Source organism: Haliaeetus albicilla, chromosome 11 (assembly GCF_947461875.1).
Source record: "Haliaeetus albicilla chromosome 11, bHalAlb1.1, whole genome shotgun sequence".
In the NCBI taxonomy this organism is placed as follows: domain Eukaryota; kingdom Metazoa; phylum Chordata; class Aves; order Accipitriformes; family Accipitridae; genus Haliaeetus; species Haliaeetus albicilla.
The window spans coordinates 15,974,111-15,995,259 of record NC_091493.1 but is presented as its reverse complement, the minus strand read 5'-3'; the positions used below and the strand labels follow the sequence as shown (position 1 = coordinate 15,995,259).

General features: G+C 35.7%; 1 protein-coding gene across 1 annotated transcript in view; it reads left to right on the top strand.

The window, feature by feature from the left end:
• The window catches only part of LRMDA (leucine rich melanocyte differentiation associated), a 694,168-nt gene that overhangs the window by 400,248 nt on the left and 272,771 nt on the right, over nucleotides 1–21,149 (top strand). Inside the window, exon 5 of the mRNA XM_069796267.1 lies at nucleotides 5,805–5,931. Within this exon, the coding sequence (XP_069652368.1) occupies nucleotides 5,805–5,931 (127 nt within the window). The remainder of the gene's footprint in view (nucleotides 1–5,804; nucleotides 5,932–21,149) is intronic.

Genomic DNA, 21,149 nt, shown 5'->3' with positions numbered 1-21,149 from the left:
TCATTTCTACAGTACCTGGAAGAAAAAAACCTGTATTTGATAGACGTCAAATAGCCACACAACTTCCATCTGTGGTTAGTTACTGTAAGGGTTTATAAGCAAGGGCTATTATAATGTTTTTGTTCAGCCAAATAAATTGAAGTCCATAACACCCAATTTGTCCATACTAACACGGTAAGTCAAGACATAACTATAATTATCATTATATGGATAGAGAGATATTTTTCTAATTCATAGAGCTGTTTGAGACACTGACGTAGAGCAGAGGATGTTAAAGTGTTAGGAGATGGTCTGGATTTCTGAGTGACTTGAGAGCCCCTCAGAATTACATGGTCATCACCAAGCAGTGCCAAGGTTGCACAGAGGCTATGTGATCCTCTAATATACCTCATGCCAACGTCATGCCCTGTGTTCTGGAAGATGTTGGTTTAAGTTTATGACCTGGCTTCCTTAACTCTGTATTGAGGAAGTTTTTTTGCAGATGGAAATTCTGCAGCCAGCTATATGCTGTTTGGTGGGATAAGGCTGGGGGTAGGGGGTTAAACTTTTTGGTGGTGCAGAAGAAACAATCACAGGAGACAGTCTAGTTCAGTGTCATAAACATGTTTGCTCGATCCTTCTGATTTTTGTTTTTATCTCTCCCCATTTGAATGCTGATGTAACTTTGCCAACTTCAGGTTATTTATTATTTCTAGTTTACAATAATGTGACTGAGAGCATAATCAGCCCTTCAAAGTTTGAAATAGGTATATTATTTTTATGTTCTATGATTGTCAAATAAAGGAAATACAATAGCACAGAAAATAGAAAAATGAAAGTAAACACTTTCTGAAACAGAGAGCATGTTGCAGTTATGATACAGGTAGAGCTAAACATTTCTGCATTCTTCTGGGCAAATATTTCTCAGTTTTTCAGTGCCAGTTTAATTTTGAGTTTTAAACTTAAATATTGATGCATATAGTACAGTTTTATATTCCAGTTTTTGTTCGTAAAAGTACAAAATAAAGGACCATACAGAATCTAGTTCTCACCATAGTCTTTCAGTAAAGGTCCAGTGGAAGAGTTTATTTTCTTTGAAACTCTAACATATACAAATTTACTATACTTTTCTTGTAGTGGAGGGAGAAAAAAACCTAACCAAACATTATTTCCCAAAGTAATTTATTGCCGCTTTTAAGATTTTCTTATAGTGTGGCTCATGGATGATGCCATTATCTTTCAGTATCAGGAGGCCAACCATGTTCTACAACTTGTCTGCTTTTCCAAGGGAGGTAATAAATGAATCAAGGCCCTTAGATGCTATGATATTATGTGATTATTTTTTTTGTTTGTTTTTGGTGGTTGTGGTTTTTGTTTCTTTGTTGTTTTTTGTTTGTTTTGTTATGGTGTGCACAGCTCTAGAATAAAACTTTCCTAGAACTGTTCAATAATAGTAAGGAGAAGCGTACCGAAACTCATTAAAGGTGAAGGAATTTTTATGCCTGAACCTAAATGGCTACTGAAAAAATAGATCAGAATGAAATTACCCAGTAGCTATTTAACAAAAATAAGGACTTGACATAAAGTTATTTACACCTGTGTGTTTTGAATCAGGACTGACAAATTTCTTGCATATGTTTAAAATAGATTTCTCCCTTTCTTCCATTTGATCCTTTAAGGAACATTTACACATTCTCTTTGAACTCTTTTGCTTCACCTGTGAAACTTTCTTGTAAGATTGTGTGAACCGTCACTGATCTTTTGGGGGGTGAGGGAATAACCCAAGGACTATTTTTTAAGTAATGACTCTTGCACAGTAGAGAAGTAGAAACATACACAGAATATACCTGCAAGGTAACTGATAGATCTTAGATTCCATGTTTGTAAGGCAGAGTTAAGACAAGTCTGTTATTTGTTAGAGGCTGTAGAGTGAGTCAGTATCAGAGACAGTATTTCTTTATATAAAAACTAGAGTCATGTGTTGTTTAATAAATAGCAATAGCTGATCTCAAAGCTGTCTTTGTTCTGTCCCTTTGTGAACTCCAACGTGTTTATTCAAAGGAAAACTTTACCCCATTGAGCTTTTGCCAATGTCAATAGCAGCTGAATCCTGAACTCACCGCATTCCTTTGCAAATGCCCCCTCAAGCCTGTCCTTCTTTTCCAATATCTTGACAGGTCTGTGTAAAAACTGCTAAAATAATACTAATCACATGCAACACTTACAAAATTGGTAAATGAATTGTTAATCTTCATTGTCATTTTCACTTAACTAAGACTGAAATAACATGAAATGTGATATTCTCTGGTCTTTTTCCATCTCTGAGTGTTCCTGTTTGTGTGTGGTGGATATCTGTTATTAGCTTATTTTCATGGGACTCTTGGCAGTGAGTCAAGGCAGGAGAGATGACTCTGGACAAAAGAAGATGCAGCTTTACATACATAGTTCATTTCCTTAATCCATCATGAATTAGAAGATCAGTTTACAGGCAGTGATAAGTGGATCTCTAAGCACCTTCCTGGTGTCTCTCGTTTTTTTTTCTCTCTCTGGAGCTCACCTTTATCTTCATCACTGAAGATAATAACCTTTTTTCACACCACTGCAAAGATGTTAAAACCCAGTAACAGCAGTCTCAGAGCACATGGAGCAGTGCTAAGTTTCAGAATGATTAAAAAAATAAATGGGGGAGGCAGGGAGACCCTGCCCCCCAACCTCTAACCTAAAATAAACCTTGCTAAACGTATAATGTAAAATTTAGATGGATCTTTCTTCATTAAACAGTGTTCTCTTAACTGGTGATTTTACAAATCTAAAACAGGTGCAATGTGTCATGCAATTTATGGATCCTAGTACCTGCCATAAGGTATTTTATGATGGCTGCATTCTGTGTTATTAGTAGCTGTCTTTTTGTGCAGCCATTGGTGTTTGATAATAGTCTTAAAACACCCAAAATTACTTACCTGCAAGCAACATTCCAGATAGTCCCTGTTGACAGTTTGAATAAGTTTAGTGCCCTTTTGTTGTACTTTACCTTCAAAACAAACTGATTGAACCATCAATAGCTCCTGAAAGCTGACAGAGGCATGTCATCTGGTCTAACGCTCTGATAGTAGGTTATCTGTGGGAGTTAACCTCCCTGCATTGTTAACTGAAATGTTTTATGTACTATGCAACTTTAGGATACTGCTGTGATAACCTTAGTAACTAAGTCATACATCACAGTAAAGAGATTTTGTGCAACAAATAACCCTGGATTAAATTTACAAGGGTTGAATTGATATTGTAAAGTGTTCATTCCAGGGCTTTGGTAATCCTTTCCTGTATTTTTTATGGCAAACTTGTGTTACATTTAGATTGAAGCTGCATCTTCATATTTCTAGCTAAAATATACCCAGGAAGCCTGATGATTTTCTTCAGCCATTTAATAAAAAATTGTCATATTATTTTCATATAATGTAGATTCTTTTTATCCCATGCTTAGTAAAAGGAATATGAATAAATGTGATGGTATTTTGAATCACCTTTTAAAAGAATTAATCACTGATATACCTTTGTTCTACTGGTGGGATAACCTTTATGGCTTACTTTTTTAATATTTGCTGTGCAAGTTTAAAAAAAAAAAACAAAACCCCAAACCTGTGACTTGTGGTATAGTTTGCTTGTCTTTAGTTTACATGGGTAGGGTTTTTTGGTTTTGTTTTTGGATTTCGCAAGTACTGGTGCTAATTCTGTTTTTTGAAGTGGAGTCAGGATGGCTTAAAAATGCAAAAATACATTTGTATCAAGGAATGCTATTATAATTTTAAGCTCTTTGGAAATGATTGAGAGACTGACATTAGGGCTGTGATCCAAAGTCAGCATAGATGACAGTGCTGTCTTAGTCTGTTGTCATTTTTGTTGCAGCCTGCTTTTCAATGGCATATTTCATTCCATCATTAAACATTTGCTGATTTTCTAATACCGATGTTTTCTTCACCTGAATATTCATCTTTTCTCACCCTACACTTAGTGGGTGTCCTTACTTGTTTTTAGCTTCACTCTTCTTCACTCTTGACATATTGTTTCCTTCTGTACATGTCTTCATTTGAAAGAATCTGTTGTCATCAGAGCTTTTCTGCCAGTAATGCAAGATGGATAGCTTCTCCTCCACTGAAAGATAAGGGCCAGCAAAACGCCAGGGAGGACTGGAAGGGCAGCCAGGAAAGCTGGGAGGAGTCTGAGAATGTGTCAGTCTTGTAGATCTGTAGCTGTTGTTTAATAAATGGTCTTAGGATATGTTTTGTAAAGTGACTCTTCTTCTAATATCATTGAAAGTCAAAGACTGAGGATTCACATTTAAATTGTCTGATTTCAGTACTGAGCATTTTCAGTTCACTTGTTAACAATTTACGAAGCTGTTGCCTCAGAGGAAAGGCATACTTGATGGAAAGGTTTATTTGCAGCATTAAATTTTGCTTGATTGTAGAAGGGGAGTCTTACAGTTTTTTCACATGTTTATCTGGTCTTTAGAAGAGTATTATAAGATAACTCTTACCTTTTAGAACATGCCTTGTGTGTTCTTTTTCAAAATGTTATGTTAGGCAGAGTTTTCTACTACTTTGATTTTTTTCCTCCCAGTGCCAGAAGGGATTGGTATGATTAGGAGGCTCTCTGACTGACTGGAGTTTTATGCAAAGCAGCTAGGCATGGGGAGCATTATCAATCACCTTTCTACCCCCTGCCAGGAAAAGTCTGGCACTTCCCTCACTTTGCGATGTCTGCTTCGCATTTGGTTGACTAAATGTAAATAACATGTACTTGAGTTGGTTAGATATTTTAATTTGCCATGGTTCTGTGCCTTACTTTGTTTCTGATCTGCCATGTTCTCTCCCTCTGCAAGCAAGGAGCCAATGATATTTTCTGAGGCTAAAAATCTGCTGTACTTTGGGTAAAAAAGATAGATAGAATATAGTGCTGATGGATCCTAACAAGAACTTTGAATTCTTAAAATATTTTTCTTTAAAATAGTCTCTCCCTGTGTTTCTGCATTTAATCCTGAGCTGGGATCCATATGCCATAAGGACACCTTGTCTCTCTGGCAGGACCAAATTGGTATTCTCCTTCCAAATGATGCCTGTGTCAAAATGTAGTCCTGGAAAGCAGAGACCAGGAATAACTCTCCATGCTTTCTCTTGACAAATTCTTTTTTTTAACATTAAGAGTTTTGAACACTGATGTACACTCCTTTCAAGACAAAGAGTGGTGTTTTAGGATGTATGGTAGAAGACAAATTACACTCCTCCCTGATTTGCTGTTCACGTGTCTCTAATGTTGCTGATCATCGTGTTTTTAGGAAAATATAATAAAAATCTGAAGAAGTGTTGGCAAATAAGTGTTTACTGAAAATTCTTTCAGAGAAGATAGCTGGCAGTTTTCCATGTCTCAGATTGGTTTTCCCCTGCAATGTAGGATGGAATCTTTGGAATCACTCAAAAGTCCTTTTTCCAAAGTGGCAATTCAAAACAATTTCTGGTTTATTCTATTTCTGGGTATACCTTATACCTTACTAATACCTATAGAGAACATACATGCCCATGGTGATAATTTTCTTATCTGTTTGATCCACCCAGTATTAAACTGTTATGGGCAGATTACAACAAGCTTCATTTGAGAGAGCAAAGTAAGTATTATAACTTTTTATATAAGCTATGTTGCAGGAAAAAGGTGAACGGAGAGAGGAAAAAAGGCTGTTGCTGTCTATTGCTACTGTTATTTTTTTAGTCATTTAGTCTGTATGTCTTTGTTTATGACTGGATTTTAACTGTGTGCATTTTGCTATCTGTCAGGTATTTTGTCCTGCACAAATTGACAAACCTGAAATTTCTCGATACTCGGAAAGTAACCAGGAGGGAGAGAGAGGAAGCCTTGGTAAGAGGTGCCTTCATGAAAGTGGTTAAGCCCAAGGCTGCTAAGGTAGGAGAGTAAATGGAAGAAGTAACAACAATGTGAATCATTATCACTGTTTTAAAATAACTCTAAAAGCTTAGCTGCGTTTTTCACTAAAGTAACAGACAAAACCTTTCAAATGAAAGGACTGATAAATGTGGAAGGTGAGGGACAAAAGCCTTAGTAATTTTTATGTGTTTTAATATCAAACTTTACTGTTACATCTGGATAATAGACTGTGGTTATGTTATCAAATTTCTGGTTTCCAACCTCTGTTTCAATAAAGTAACTAATATGTGTCACTGAACTTAAAAGAATATTTTTACCCTGTCTAAAGATATGTAATAACTGTGTGATATGCTTTTGTGAAAGAATGCAGTTTTTCTGACAAGTTGTCCCCTGCCTTGTGTGTTAAACACAAATGTCTATCACAGAACTCACACCTGTGGTGTTTATTGGCTTTTAGTGGACCAGGTGATTCTAATTTTGTATGATGTTACTTAATGTGGTGTCCTGCTAATAAGCATTGACAACATCAGAGAGACAGTTTCAGTAATCTGAGCTTTTGATACCCCTTGCATCAACTCTGGGCATACTGTATACTGCTGATGCAAATGAAATATGAATATGAATTCTCTACTTTACCTTCTTTTTCCATTGTTGATCAATACACGATAGCAGCAATCCGAGCTGCGGAGTGTTTTAGAGCTGCAGATCTTTCTTAAAACTCCAGTCAAGTTTTCAGTCTACTTGCTTTCTGTTAACTGTTTTGTTCTCTAAAATATGCCATCAATAATTTATTGCAGATTTCCAATGATGCTGAATAATAAGATAGCAGCTATGGAAATGCACTGTTTGGTAGCATAACAGTGTTGCTAGATAAATGCATTATCACAAGTACAATTGCAGTGCATAACAAATTAATTCAGACTGATTCATTTATAACTACTAAAATGTTAACAGTTCTAATACACGCATAGCTTTGATATATTGTCTTATTGTTTTCAGCTTCATATATGTAATAAATGAAATTATTTATTTCTAAGCTGTTGTGGATGTCTTATTCACAGCAAACCATCTTTGCTGAATCTGGCCAAATGCAACAGCTGAAATGTGTTAGATATAGCATATGTATCTTGTCTTCTTTTATAATTCTTCTTATCTAATCAGATTTTGGATCTGGTGAAGTGTTTTTTGAATTTTATTAGCAATTAGATTTTTCATTTGAGAGTCTGCTCTTTGAATTTTAACCAACTTAATTGTGTAAGAGAAGAAAAACAGTGTCTCTTCCTTAAATTTGAAATTCCTTTTCTGGATGAAACCTCTTTTTAAGTCAATTGCTAAGGGTAAATTACTTAAAAATGTAGGGATAACATCTTTATCTTTCATATCTGTAATTCAACCTTTTGTATAGTTTTGAGTTATTTACCCACTAAGTCTTATGATAAAACATTCATTTATTTCAGCAAATTTGCAGAAGGCTCAAATTTACTCTTGTTATTGCCATACTAAAGTGGTGGGGGTTTTTTTTCTGCTTTATAAATTGTTTGGTACAAATTGCTGATGGTAAAATCATTGTAAATGCTTTTCAAGGCATGAATTAATGCTTCTTAAGGTGCTACAAAATTACCCTCATCATACAATATTATATACATATTACACAAGTGACTAATTTAAAATAAATATTAAATTGGATGCAGGACAGTTATTATAAACCTCTTAAAATTGTTTTGAATTTGTGCTTGTTTCCTAGGTTATTCATACTTACAGTATGCATGCATGCATGCAAACTCTTTTTACGCCTGAGAACACTCATGGAGTCCTCTCTGCATATATGTTTTCAGATGCAGATTTTTATGTATATAGCTATTTACAGTTATACTCAAAGACCATAACAAGCAGCATTCCTCTATATATCACAAAGATGATGTGCAGAATAACTGTACTTTCAAATTCTATCATATGTTATATATTGAATACATAATGGATTTTTATTCTTCAGCCTTCAGGTTTCCTGAATCTTGTGCTCTCTGTTCATCAGAGCCTCCCATATAGTTGTTGAGATTTTTGACCAGCTTCAGCCAAATTTAACAGACAGATAGTGGTAATATATTCTAAGCTTTCTGAAACTAGTTAGAGGAGAATACACCTTGATCCAAACTAAGAGGAAGACTGCAGCACATCCACTATTGGTTGTTAGAAAAACTTAAGTTGACCTAGTGATATAAGACCCTGCTGATAGTTAACTTCCTAAGAATGTTTTTTTCCTTCCCCCTATAAGGTAGTAGCTAGTGTGTCAGCCTATACTTGCAGGAATGGAGCTGGAGTGATTAGTATTTATGTTGGTGCTTGCCACATGGAAATGTTGTTCTGCCAGATGTATTAACAACAGTGAGCCTATCAGACTTGATTTTTCAGAAAAAAAACCCCAAAATCCTAATTTAGGTGGGTTTTTTTTCCCCATTATGATAAGCAGGAGATGGCATGGCTTATTCAGCATAAAAGGCAGGCTGATGATCTAAAGAGGTTGTGATGTGGGGAGTTGTTTTCATTTTAGTCTTGACATGAAATACTTGGGAGAGCAAAATACCCCACCAAGAAAAATACACAAAATGAGAATAAAAGCAAGAAGTTTCCATCTGACTAGCTTGTGTTTACTCGAATGCAAAAGTATCTAGCAATCACCAGTCATGACTAAGTCATAAATATTTTATTTTATATAAATTTTTTTACTTTCATTTTTCCCTATTTTTTCTTTCTTTTTTTTTTTTTTAACAGAACACTGCACTTTCTTGTGCTTTGCTTCATTTCATCCTTTGTTTAAAATGCATCGGTTTGTGATATGACTGTCTTATGGAAAGATGCAGTCATTTATTAGAAAACAGTTTAATGTTACAATGCAGTATTCCATCTCGCTATGTAAGTGAGCTAAACTTCATTATTCTGTGATGTTTATGTTTTCTTTTGTCAAAATATTGAACATTGTATCATGCCTGATTTTAATACAGATTGGGTAAGCCTGGCTGGATAAGAGGCATTGAGCTAGATGAGAAAGCCTTGTTTAATGACCAGACCATGACCTCATTTCACCAGCATAAGTGTAGATCAAAGTGGAAGATGCCTGTCCAGTGTGAAGTGTGTTTCTGGGCATGACAGCACTTCACATCAGAAAGACAGCTCAAGAATACGACAGTCAAAATTACTTAATTATGTCCCAGCTTTGTAATTATTCATCGCTGCTTCTACAAAGAGTACAGTTGTCATTTCTTGACATGATTATTTAAAACTGTACCCTCTTTTGGTTTATAGGTATATGAATTGTGTTTCCAACTGTTTCATCTTTAAAACTTAGAGATGCAAAACAGAATGTGATTTGAGAATACATTTTAAGACTCCACATTTTTACATTGCATATGATATAAACAAACAAAATTAAATTATGATGTATCAAAGCACATAATAATTTCCTATTTTAATGGTCTATTTTCATGATCATTTAACCTAGATGATAAAATGTGGATATATCCATTATGTCTAAAATGTGTTGCTATGAATAGATACACACTGTCATAAGTCTCTTTAAAGATAAATTTAATTGCTTAATAGTGGGTCAGTGCACATGCTTTTAGAAAATACATATATTTCCCAGTATTTTGCAACCCTTCTGCCCAACAACTATTTTTTAACTTACTGCATTTTTGAAGTTAACGTTTTTATCAGTTTTATTTATAGTGGCAAAAGCAAACAGTGTGCATTTGGTGACATGCAAGAGTCTTGCAGCTTATAGCACCAAATTGTCAGCAGGTATCCATAGGTATACTTCCAAGTAACTGACTTAATATTATGTGGAGTTATTCTGCTTTCTTTCAACTTTACCAAGAACATCTTTTCCACTGGGTATAAAGGAAACTGTACAACAAAAGATGGCAGTATAGGTGTTTTGAATTTTTTTTGCCCTCAGATGCATTGTTTTCATCACAACTTATAACTGTAAAACCTGACATAGCATTTGTTCTCTAAGGAACTAAGATGGAGATGCTTAAGCAGAAAGGCAAGTCTAATATTTGTATTTCATGTGATGAGTGTATGTGATTCTTGCTCACACTGTTACTTGGAGGGTAGAGGGAGATTATTATGATAGGAAGAGTAAATATTTAGGCAGAACAGCTTAAGAAATAATGTGAGCTAAAATCTACAGTGTTGCTTTCAGATCATAGTCAGTATTCTTGTGTTTAAGCTCATAGGAAAAGCTCATTATCGAAGTGACCAATGCTGATATATGCTTTTTCAAATTCTGTTAAAATCAGATGAGGCATAGGGAGTGATTTTAGTAATTTTTGTCCTTAACTATTTAACAGGAATCATATTTTTCTTAAATAGATGTGTTCTATCTGCTTCCAAGAATTTAGGCAGGGTATTTTTGCTAATGCATCTCATGGGCCTTTCCCCACCCCTTCCCTAAATTAGGAAAATGGAGTTGGTTTTAAAAAGGAAATAAAAGGTGACAGATAAACCTTTGGAGAACATCTGCATTGCTCACTTTTTTTTTTTTTCCTTTTACCAGCATCATTGTGTAGAGATCTTGGCTTATGAACTTACAGCATTTGAAGTACATAAAAGGCAAAGGGCTTTTAAAGTGTAAAGAATCATTGTGGCAATGAACTGCTAGCTTGCAAGATACCTCTTTGAGAGAGCTTCTACATAATAGGGTTTCTTATCATCCAGATGTCAAGGTTTCACATACTAAAACAGAACAATGTCACAAATTTAAGACTCCAACCTAAACTGTGATTCAGTAAATAGTATTGACTTCAAAGACATTGTAGCAGTCATGCTGCTTTTTGGCACACTGAAGTATCTACTTTGCTCTTTGAAAAGTTAAGTATTTTAAGCAAGAGTCCATAACGTGATTGCCTCATAATCCCCTAATGACACATCAAAATTAGGAATAAAGAATAACTGAAAAAATAAAATGCCAGAATTTATATTTATGTTCTGTATGAACACTTTGGCGGTTTAGGAGAAAACATTGCTGAGTAGGATGTGCCAGATACAAGAGTGGCACTTGCTAGAACTAAGCTGATAGAGCTAAGTTCAGTCATTCAAAGATTTTAATTTTTAAAGCCCCATTATCTTAAACAAATCCCATGATCCAAAACACATGTAAGCAAACATACGTATATAAAAATTTTATGAAATAATTGTGTGTGAATAGCATTTGCATATTTTTCTCTAAACTGGTGGATTTTACTTATTTTCTAAAACTGGGGTGTGACATCTTGAACTAAGCTTTTTTTTGGCCTTCAGGGGAATAGGTGTGGTGATTAATGTAAAATAAGAAATAAGAAAAGCATGGTGAAATACCAACATTAAGAAGTGATCGAGGTGCTGGAGAACTGAGAGATGAGCTTAGGTTTTTCATTCTGTTTTCTGATTCATATGGTATACTGATCCACACTTTCATTTTTTTTATTTAACTTGGAAGTTTAGATTCTTGTATGTTTGTATTATCCAATTAGTTGCAAAGACAACCAGAATAAACTCTTGGATATGATCCAATCCTTGAAACATCAAATAGTATTTTCTACCTCTGTTTCTGAGAATATCTGTGTGTCCCCTTGATAGTCACATTGCAATAATAGCAGTCTATTTGGTATGTGTATGTGTGCATGAGCTCACCATGAAGCACAATTAATCCAGAAATGGAATTTGAGCTGTGATATTCATAAATTCAAGAATACTATGTTCAGAACACTTTAAAAAGGTCACTAAAGCTGTCCGCAATTTTTGTAGCAACAAAAAATTACTTCCCAAAATATGGATATGTCTTGATTCAATGTTGAGAGATAAAATCTATCACATCTCATGGTGCTTGTAAGGTAAATTAGTGACATGAGATTTTCAGAAATGGGAAAGCTAATTATTGTAGCTGTGCAAGTGATAAGTGGCTTAAGGGTGTGACTGAAATTTTATATATTAGACTAAGAAGCAGAAAGCTGGTAGTTCATCTAATGGCTAATGAAGTTCTATGGAAGACACCTGTGAAACACTGTGGAGAATGATATGTGGAACTGAGAATATACAGTCACAGTATACGAGGATACACGTCAACAAGCAGTGCTACTGTAGTTTGGATCTTGCCTAATATGTAGTCTTAGGATGAAATAATTCAGTAATTAGCTGAATATGTCACAGCTTCTTTTACATTTCCTTTGATTATATATCAAATTAAATGTGCATATGAAGGAGAGCCATAGACTCCATTCTTTGGTTGAAGTTATTGTGCAATAGATCCCACTGTCTTTGCATATGATCAATAGCAGACCGGTGTTGCACTTGCTACATAGTATGTTGTCCTAGTGAAGAAACCTAAAAATAAATTTGATCTGGCTGTTAATTTGTGCACCATGTGAGGAAGCTCTTGCTCTTGGAAAAGGTGGAATTAGTAACAGGATCTAGAGTAGTCTGCTAAGGCCAGTCAGTAAAGAGTTGCCTTCGAGGTGCCTGCAAGGGCAGCTGCGTTAAAGCAAACTGAAAGGCAGGCTTGGGAAAAAGCAGCAGAGGGAAGAAAAGGGTCAGTAAAGAGGAAACAAAGACAGTTATGATAGTAAAGTTAAAGATGGGAAACTGAGCTACAAAGAGTTGGAAAGTAAGAAGCTTGCATGCAGTACTTGAATCTGCAAGCTAAGACATTTAAAGGGACTTGATTGTTTTTTTGCTGTATTTTGTGTCTTCACGTATGACAGGTCACGTGATTAGAGAGAAAGAATCTCAGTCAGTAAATGAGAGAAAAGCAATGAGTTTAAACAGAATGTATTCTCTCTGCTTAGCCTGCTGTAATTCCAGCTGTCAAGAAGGAAGAATAGATATGTGTGGGTCATATGTGTGTTAGGGTAGGGGGAAAGACTCTTCATTGTTTGTTCTTGTGGTGATAATTCTTGAAAAACGGATATATATTTAGTTCTTTGGGAATGTATCATGTAGGCTACATTTCAGTATCTAATTGCTATTGAAGATACAGAATGCAAAGGTGATGACTCTTTCCTAAAATTATTCCTTCCAAAAAAAAAAAGTATATGATTGTGATGAAGCCAGTGTCATTTTAGTCATTAATGATCCCAATGCACTTTTCAGATAGGAAGGGGTGTTACTCCTGGAGCCCTGGCCTGATTCCAATTCAGGTAATTACATTCTGCCTCCATGGATTCCTCTGCAGTCTCAATTTACTAAGGCATTCTTCTCCACCTTCTGCCCTGAACTATTATGTAGTGTTGCAGTGTGCTAGTTAACCAGCTGCTACTTTGCACCTGAAAGGTGTCTGTCTTTCAGTAGTAGTGAGCAAATTGATCCCTTTGTAAGACTTATTTAATATTTGTAAAGCACTTGGACGTTCTCTGGTGAATGGCCATAGGCACTGTATATCGTTAACACATTCATTTAATTGAAGAAGCTAGCATGACAACTTGTTTATTACTGCTGGGGTTTTTTGTTTGTTTTGTTTTGTGTACTTTTTTCTTTTATTTTCTTTTTGTGGGTTCAGAACTATGGAAACTTCAAATATTAGATGCTGCAAGCATATGGTCTGGCTTTTGCCTTGTGATCAGCCTATTCAGTCTACTTAACAAAATGCCATTAAGCAGAATGTAATAATGTGATATCAGACAGTAGGTCAAGAATAATGACTGGTTTAAATTCCCAATGGATCAGTATGGCTAGAATTTTATCCTATAAGTTTTGTTAGTTTTTCTTTTGGAAAAGAAAACACTGCTGCTGTACAAGCAGAGTTCACTGCACTCTCTTGTAGTCCCTCTTTTCAGAAAAACTAATGCAATGGATCTCATTTTCAGATGACACCACTGCTAGGTATAGGAGTTGTTCATATGTTGCATTTTGTCCAAAAAAATTTGTATTTAATATGGCATTGGCAAAACTCTGGGCCAATTCTTTTGTTCCTATAGGTGATTTTTTTTTTTTTCCCCCTCGCTGGACTTTGAGGCACTGTCTCATGTAGTCTTAATCACATTGATGAGTCATAGTCATTACATAGAAGTAGTCTTAATTGTGATGGTTAGAATATATGTTAATTCTTAGCCATGAAACAAAGGTCCAATTACAAAATATTCTTTTTTTTTCTGAAAGCTGCTTGTCACAGCAAGATTTCAGAGAGAGAAAATCAGTGGCAAACTACCACTACCAAAGGGTCTACTTGTAATTTTGTAAATGTGAAGCACCTGGTTCAAAAGTTGGAAAGAACTGTCATGGCTGAGTTTATATTTATTGCTTGTTTTGATGATGATTGGATGCCATATAGTTTTCACAGCAAGCTCTGCAGTGTGTATGTATGCTGTGTTAAGACCTGGCTTCACTGTTCCACTGACCCATCAAAAGGTCACCAACTGTTAGACAATGGCCACTGCAAATGAAGACAAAAATGATTTGTTGTGACCTTCTCAGTAGCATTATCTTGCAATAATGGACAACATGCTATCAGGAAGACCATGACGTAAACAGAGTTTGTGATTCGAATGCCTGTATTCTTTTTTCTTCTTTTCTGCGTTGAAGTACTACTTCATTAATATAAAACTTTCAAGAAACTTTCTCTTATGACGTAGTTGACAACTTTGTGTTAGTGAAGTTTCTATATCCAGACCAAAGAAGTAAATAAACCAGTAAGAAATAGAGTACCTTCGACATGTCATTCTCTGCAAATTGTTATTCTCCTAATATTCTTTGGTTTTGCTTGCCATTAGCAAAAGGTTTTTGGTTGCACAATGACATTTTTGATGATGTCTGTGATAACGCTGTAGTCCCTGATTCTACAGAAGCGGATTTTATCTTCTATGTGTTTCTTTTTGATATCAGTGGCATTGTGGTCAAAAAGAACAGTCTACAGAGATCTGCAGGTTACAAGTTCAGGTGTGAAGACCTAAATTATGTCAGGGGATAAAGGATCATGTCTTCATATAAAACGTGGTGCAAGCACAACATATAGCGTCTTATTGTGAAATGAATGCTAGATTGTTTTTTAGTGTTGCGATAGTCAAATTAGATGGATGGAATGAGAGGACAGGAACAAAAGAGGAGGTAAAACGAATGCACCTGGTATTGGCTAATATTTCTAATCACTTTGAAAACAATGCAAGTATCTCAAAATAGCAGTCTAGTGCTATTTCAGATACCCTAAAGTATACAGCAGGTCCCTGTAGGGATGGCAGATAAGTATCTACGGGAGATGCAAGCTTTTCTGGAGCCACCATGGGAGGCCAGGCCCAGGTACTGTAGGGTGGCTAAAATGGCAGTAGAAGTTTGTTTAAGCAGCTGAATCCTGCCTTTCCTGTTGCGCGAAAAGAGAGACCGTGTGCTGCAAAATATTGACAGGTCAAGAACACCAGAGCATTATAATAATAATCCTCCCCCGCACTGATGTCAGCCAGAGTGTGGTCCAAGAGGCACATAGAGCTGGTAGTGATGAGGTCATCTCCTAAAAGCTCAAGCGTATCAGTCATTCTTTCTTCATTAATGACTAAGAATATGACCAATTTGTAGGTGGTTTATGAGTTATTTCAGGAAAATGAATTAATAATTTGTTTTCAGAGAAGGATTAGTATTTCTCCCCTTGCCTCCACCCTTACCAGAAATACATAGGCCAAAGGGATATTTTGTAGGAAATCCTGAACTTTTTTGCCTAATAAGTTTCTAAACCTGCTCCCTTTGTCAAAGAAAATCATATTGTCATGTCATTTGATATTTGTCAATATCAAATCATATTGAACTTACAGATTCTGGTTCCAGTTCCTGAATGTTAGTTGAAGTGGATGCTAACCTTATCATGTTAAAATGGGAGAATAATTTTATTGAATTCTGTGCCTGGTTGCAGAAGACAGTGCTAATTATAGCTTGTCCTAATCAGGCTGGCCATTGAAAATCTTACCCAGTTTTGAATGAAGCAACAGATTTTTCAATTGACTTTTAGGGGCAGTGGGATAACCTTTATACAGTCAGTTTCCACACCTGGAATCTTTATTGATCTAGGTAAAAGACATACACAAACTTATCCTGATCCAAGCACCCTTTAAAACTCTTAAGAAATCTTCCACCAAAATCACATGTTGTGATTTCTCTGAACTTTGAATTTTTGTTTTTTCTCCTTTTTCAAAATTTTCTTGTCCACTTTACAGACCAATGTTTTAACTTTCTTGAAAACCTTGACTGAAGAGCATTTTGCCCACCTTGCAGGCAATGGAGCTGACATAAAACATCTAAGATTTGGTGACTTTGGTTACGCATCCATGTTTGAGGGGAAAATGATGGGTTCATTGTGTGGGTAAAAAGCTCAAAAATGTTTGTGACTGAGGACTGGTGTTCTGTTTGAAGGAATTCGTGAGAGTATAAAGCTTTTGCAGTAAATTGTTGTCCTAATTTATCTTTGTTATTCACAGCATCCAAGGACAAAACGTTCACAGGAAAATATACAAACTGTAATTAACTCTGCCATTAGGAACTTCTCTGATAAATAAAGAAAATTTCAATCACGCTTCAAAAATGGCATTGCTTTGAATCCTGTTCTGTGAATGATCTGTTTTGGAGCTAGGGTTTCTTGGGACTTTAGCGGGCAGGGGATCTGTCCTTAAGTTACGTGTATTTAATTTTTAAGTGTATTTATGGTATGCTTCAGTTCTAATGTATCAAAGGACATTATGTCAAGGTGCCTAGTAAACACATGTGCATTGTCCCAAGGATGATTCATTTCTCTTTCAACCTCAGTGGGGCTTGAAAACCTTAGTCATTCTTTCTTGTAGAAGAACCTGTGGGATATTTGCTTAATGATTAAATTGCTTAATGATTAAATTACTATTGCCTTTGTGTTTCTAATTTATGAGCTTGAAGTAGAAGGAGATGAAGTTTTCTGTTACGTCAATACAGCAAACTATCCTACATACCTTACTCTGGCAAGTTTCATTAGGAAATATATCATTTGGGTTAAAATAAGAAGTAAATTCAGGATTGAGAAATTAGGACTTTTTTTTTTTTTTTCCTTCCCACATTGTAAGAATAAATATACAGCTTTGTTCACATAACGGTTACAAACAGTTCACTGTGTAGGCTAAATGCTCTCTAATGCAGTAAAATTAAGAAATAATATGCTTTGAAAGTGATTTATGAGTGTGGTTAAACTGCCAGATTTACAAAGAAATAGTTCAGATCTTGGGAAGCCTCAGGAGTCACGTCAAAAATGAATTTGACCATGATTTAAACTGCTACTTTTCTTACATGACATTTAATATGTGTACTTTGGAGGCCCATATGTCTTTAATAAAATAGCATTAAGTTTTAAATATGATATGAATGCAGTCAGTTTCTAAATTCATAACCTTTTCCACAACTGCAAAATGCTAACCAATAAGGGAGTCATATATGCAATAAAACATAAAACTTAGAAAATAAGTTTTTTATTAGAATGGTTAGACAGTTGGCAGCTCTGTTGTAATATAATAAATACATGCAACCAATTTGGGTTTATCAGTCTTTGTTTACACTGTAAGCAACTGGGACCAGACAACTAATTATAACTGAGGACCAAAGGTCATGGAAAGTATATTTTGTCCAGTGAATGTGTACTTGCTAGATGAACCTTATAATGCAAAAAAAGTAATTTATTAAATAAAAACCATTATAGTATGCTTCCCTGTTGAATTTGTCTGAGACTATAATGTTTATCAGAGAGTCATATACTTTAAGACTGTTCTGAAGTACTAAGGATTTCAAAAATTATAAAAAAGACATACACAGTTTACAAAGGATTTCAATGTTTAGCAAATGGTGGCCAGAACAGTTCAGTGTTTCGTGAAAACAGAAATACAGAAGTCTGGTCTATGCTGAAGTTTATACTCAATGACAAAAGAATGTTAGTGTATTTTGAGGGGTATTTCTTTGCAATGTGAGGTATTTTATTAATTTTGTTAAAATAATGTATTTTAAGATTACTTTCTGAAACAGAAGCTAGCCCCCAGCAAAAGCAGCTTTCTAGATAGCTTGAGCTTTTATTCAGAACAACAGATTCTGATTTGCTTGCTGAGTTACCCATTTATTCAATATGCATAGAACAATACTGCAAGCCTGATCACATAGTCTTGGTAGTCTGACATTCTAATGAAAGCTATTGAAATGGTGTGGGAGTTAGGAAAAGACAGATTTTTCTGTGTACTGTTAGGAGTGTGTGGGGGTGGGGGATAAAAACTTGAATGTGGTATACACTTTCCTCCAAAACTTTCAATGATTTGATTTCTGATTAGGGTTGTTCTAGAAAAATGGCAAAAAAAAAAAATTAAAGAAGTCTGCTTTGAGATGTATTACAGAGCATATATTCAAATGCTAATCTGTAGTCCTCCAGAATTATGGGTACCCTAGAGAATCCAGAAAATTATTAACAGCATGTAATCCAGCTCAGTGTGAATGCATCTTTTCTCTGTTAGCCAAATCTTTACATAATACAAATCATTCTACCTATAAAAGCACAAATATGTTATTGTTCTCAACAGACAATTTAATGCAGCTATAGGGAGGAGAATAAGAGAAAAGAAGATTACAAGCTAGCTGATCATGCTTTTATTTCTCTTAAATCTCTCAGCACTTCTCTGTGGTTGTACTTGTTTAAGGATTGTACACAACGGTGCTGTCTATATGATTTGGAAAGCAAATCAGCCTAAATATGAAGTTTCAATGGGTGTAGTTTTTAGGGGATTTGATACATTTATCACAAATATACATTTTACCCCAGAAGCAGTGCTGAACCTATAATCTTTTTTTTCTTATAGTTCTTTTGAAGACTTAAGTTTTGCTGTAGAAAGCTCATTTACATTTGCCACCCAGTTGTGCAGCTTGAGCTGCAGAAGAGCTATTAAAGTTAATTATTTTCTGGAGGGTCTTATCAAAAGGAATATTAGTGTGAATACATATAGAAAGTATGTGAATGAGGAAGAAAAATGTTTTATTGAAATAATACACAACTATCTCCAGTCATGCTGTGGAGTCAGGATCCTGCTCCAATGGTATATGTGAATGTGACTGAGTTTAACTGGTAATTCTTGTCAGCAAGGAGGTGGATCCACTCTAGCGTAAGTGTGCAGATTGTTGTTGTCTTTTATTATTGTATTCTGTTATTTTTTCCCTGCTATTATTCTGCCACCAGACTGCGGCTTGTGACTCTCACTGTAAAGTTTTGCATCTATATGAAAATAATAGTTTTGCTTTTGTTATTTTCCACTAAGCATGTGTCATTATGGTGTATGGGTACTACCTAATCATCAATGATTGGAAATTTATGTAAAATGTTTAGATAGGAGTAAGCAGTCAGCCTATTATTATTATTAGTTGCCAACAGAAAATGTGAACTAAATGTTTGTTTTAAAGTGAAAGGTGGAGGTACTAACACCAGAGAAGTAGTCCCTCTAGGAAAAAGAACGCAGTGGCAGAGGCAATGAATGTTCCTGTTCTACCTGTTCTCGTCAAGCCCATCAAGCACGAACTGGAAGAAACTGTACATAGTTCTGTGGAAAAATAGTATTCCTGAGTTTGAAATAGGATATCACCTGCATGTTTTTCAGTTAGCTACAGGTCAAGTCTGTTGGACTGTTGAACCTAAAGCATAAAATATTTGTGCTGCTGGGTCCTAGAGCTGTTCTTGGAGAACTTGCTCACTTTGCATGCATTTTGGCAGGAGTTTTGTGTTTTGTTTCATATTGCATATTGTTCCAGAGATGTCTAACAGGCCACAATATTAATTCATCACCCCAGATCTGCTCAAAGTTGTAACTATGTTGCTTTTGTATAACGTCCCCCAGCTTTTTCTGTTGCTCTTATGTGATGATTTTTCATACTTTTATGGTCTGAATAAGACTCTACAGTGCTATTTACTTGTAACCAGTCAAAGATGATGTGTGCAATTTTGAAAGATGGAATGCTATAAAAGGACTAGGCAAAAGTACTGCATGTGTGGCACAAAATTCTTCTTTCATATAAAGAAAAACTTTGAATCCATTTTTACTGCTGTTGAGTAGACTCTGAAGGAGTAGTCTGCTGTGTCAATGTGAGCAAGAGAAACAAACATAGATCTGTGCTGTGTCAAGTGGTCTTTCCAAAGCGGAACTGTCCTGGTTTCAGCTGGGATAGAGTTAACTGTCTTCCTAGTAGCTGGTATGGTGCTATGTTTTGAGTTCAGTATGAGAAGAATGTTGATAACACACTGATGTTTTCAGTTGTTGCCAAGTAGTGTTTAGACTAAAGTCAGGGATTATTCAGCTTCTCATGCCCAGCCAGCGAGAAAGCTGGAGGGGCACAAGAAGTTGGCACAGGACACAACCAGGGCACCTGACCCAAACTGGCCAACGGTGTATTTCATACCATGTGACATCCCATCTAATATAGGAACTGGGAAGTGGGGGGGGGGATCGCCACTCGGGGACTGGCTGGGTGTCGGTCGGAGGGTGGTGAGCAATTGCCCTGCGCATCATTTGTACATTCCAATCCTTTTATTACTACTGTTGTCATTTTATTAGTGTTATCATTATCATTATTAGTTTCTTCTTCTCTGTTCTATTAAACCATTCTTATCTCAACCCACAAGTTTTACTTCTTTTTCCCGATTTTCTCCCCCATCCCACTGGATGGGGGGAGTAAGTGAGCGGCTGCATGGTGCTTAGTTGCTGGCTGGGGTTAAACCACGACAGGAACTCATTAAAATGTCTGCACATGTGACTCTAGTTTCAAACCACCCAATCATTCTCTAAATACAAAACTATACAGGTAATTTGCTGATAGGAGTACTTTGGATTTTATGGCTTATTTCTAAGAGTAGAGAATTCTTACAAGGTAAGAAAATAATTCAGACTGTGAATAGAAAAATATCTTTAAATTGAGTTCATGTACCAGGCCAGAGCAGTGCACAGTTTCTCAGTAAAGGACACAACTAACTTTCTGGGAAGCATTGCTTCAAGGCCATTGATAGTTGCAAAGTAAGGAAAGAAAAGGAACAGAATGGATTTTATTTTCCTGATTTATTTTTGAACACGAAACTAGAGATGTTATTTTTCATAGTAACTTCTTGATTTCAAGGCAGCAGCAACAGCTTCTGGGTCTTTTTCTCCCCATATGTTTACCAGTTTCTCTGGAGAGAACTTCTGAGGAACTGTTGTTTATGTGAAGTGCTCTTTTTCTCCACTCTCTCCTCCACCTCCCCCCATGTAGAA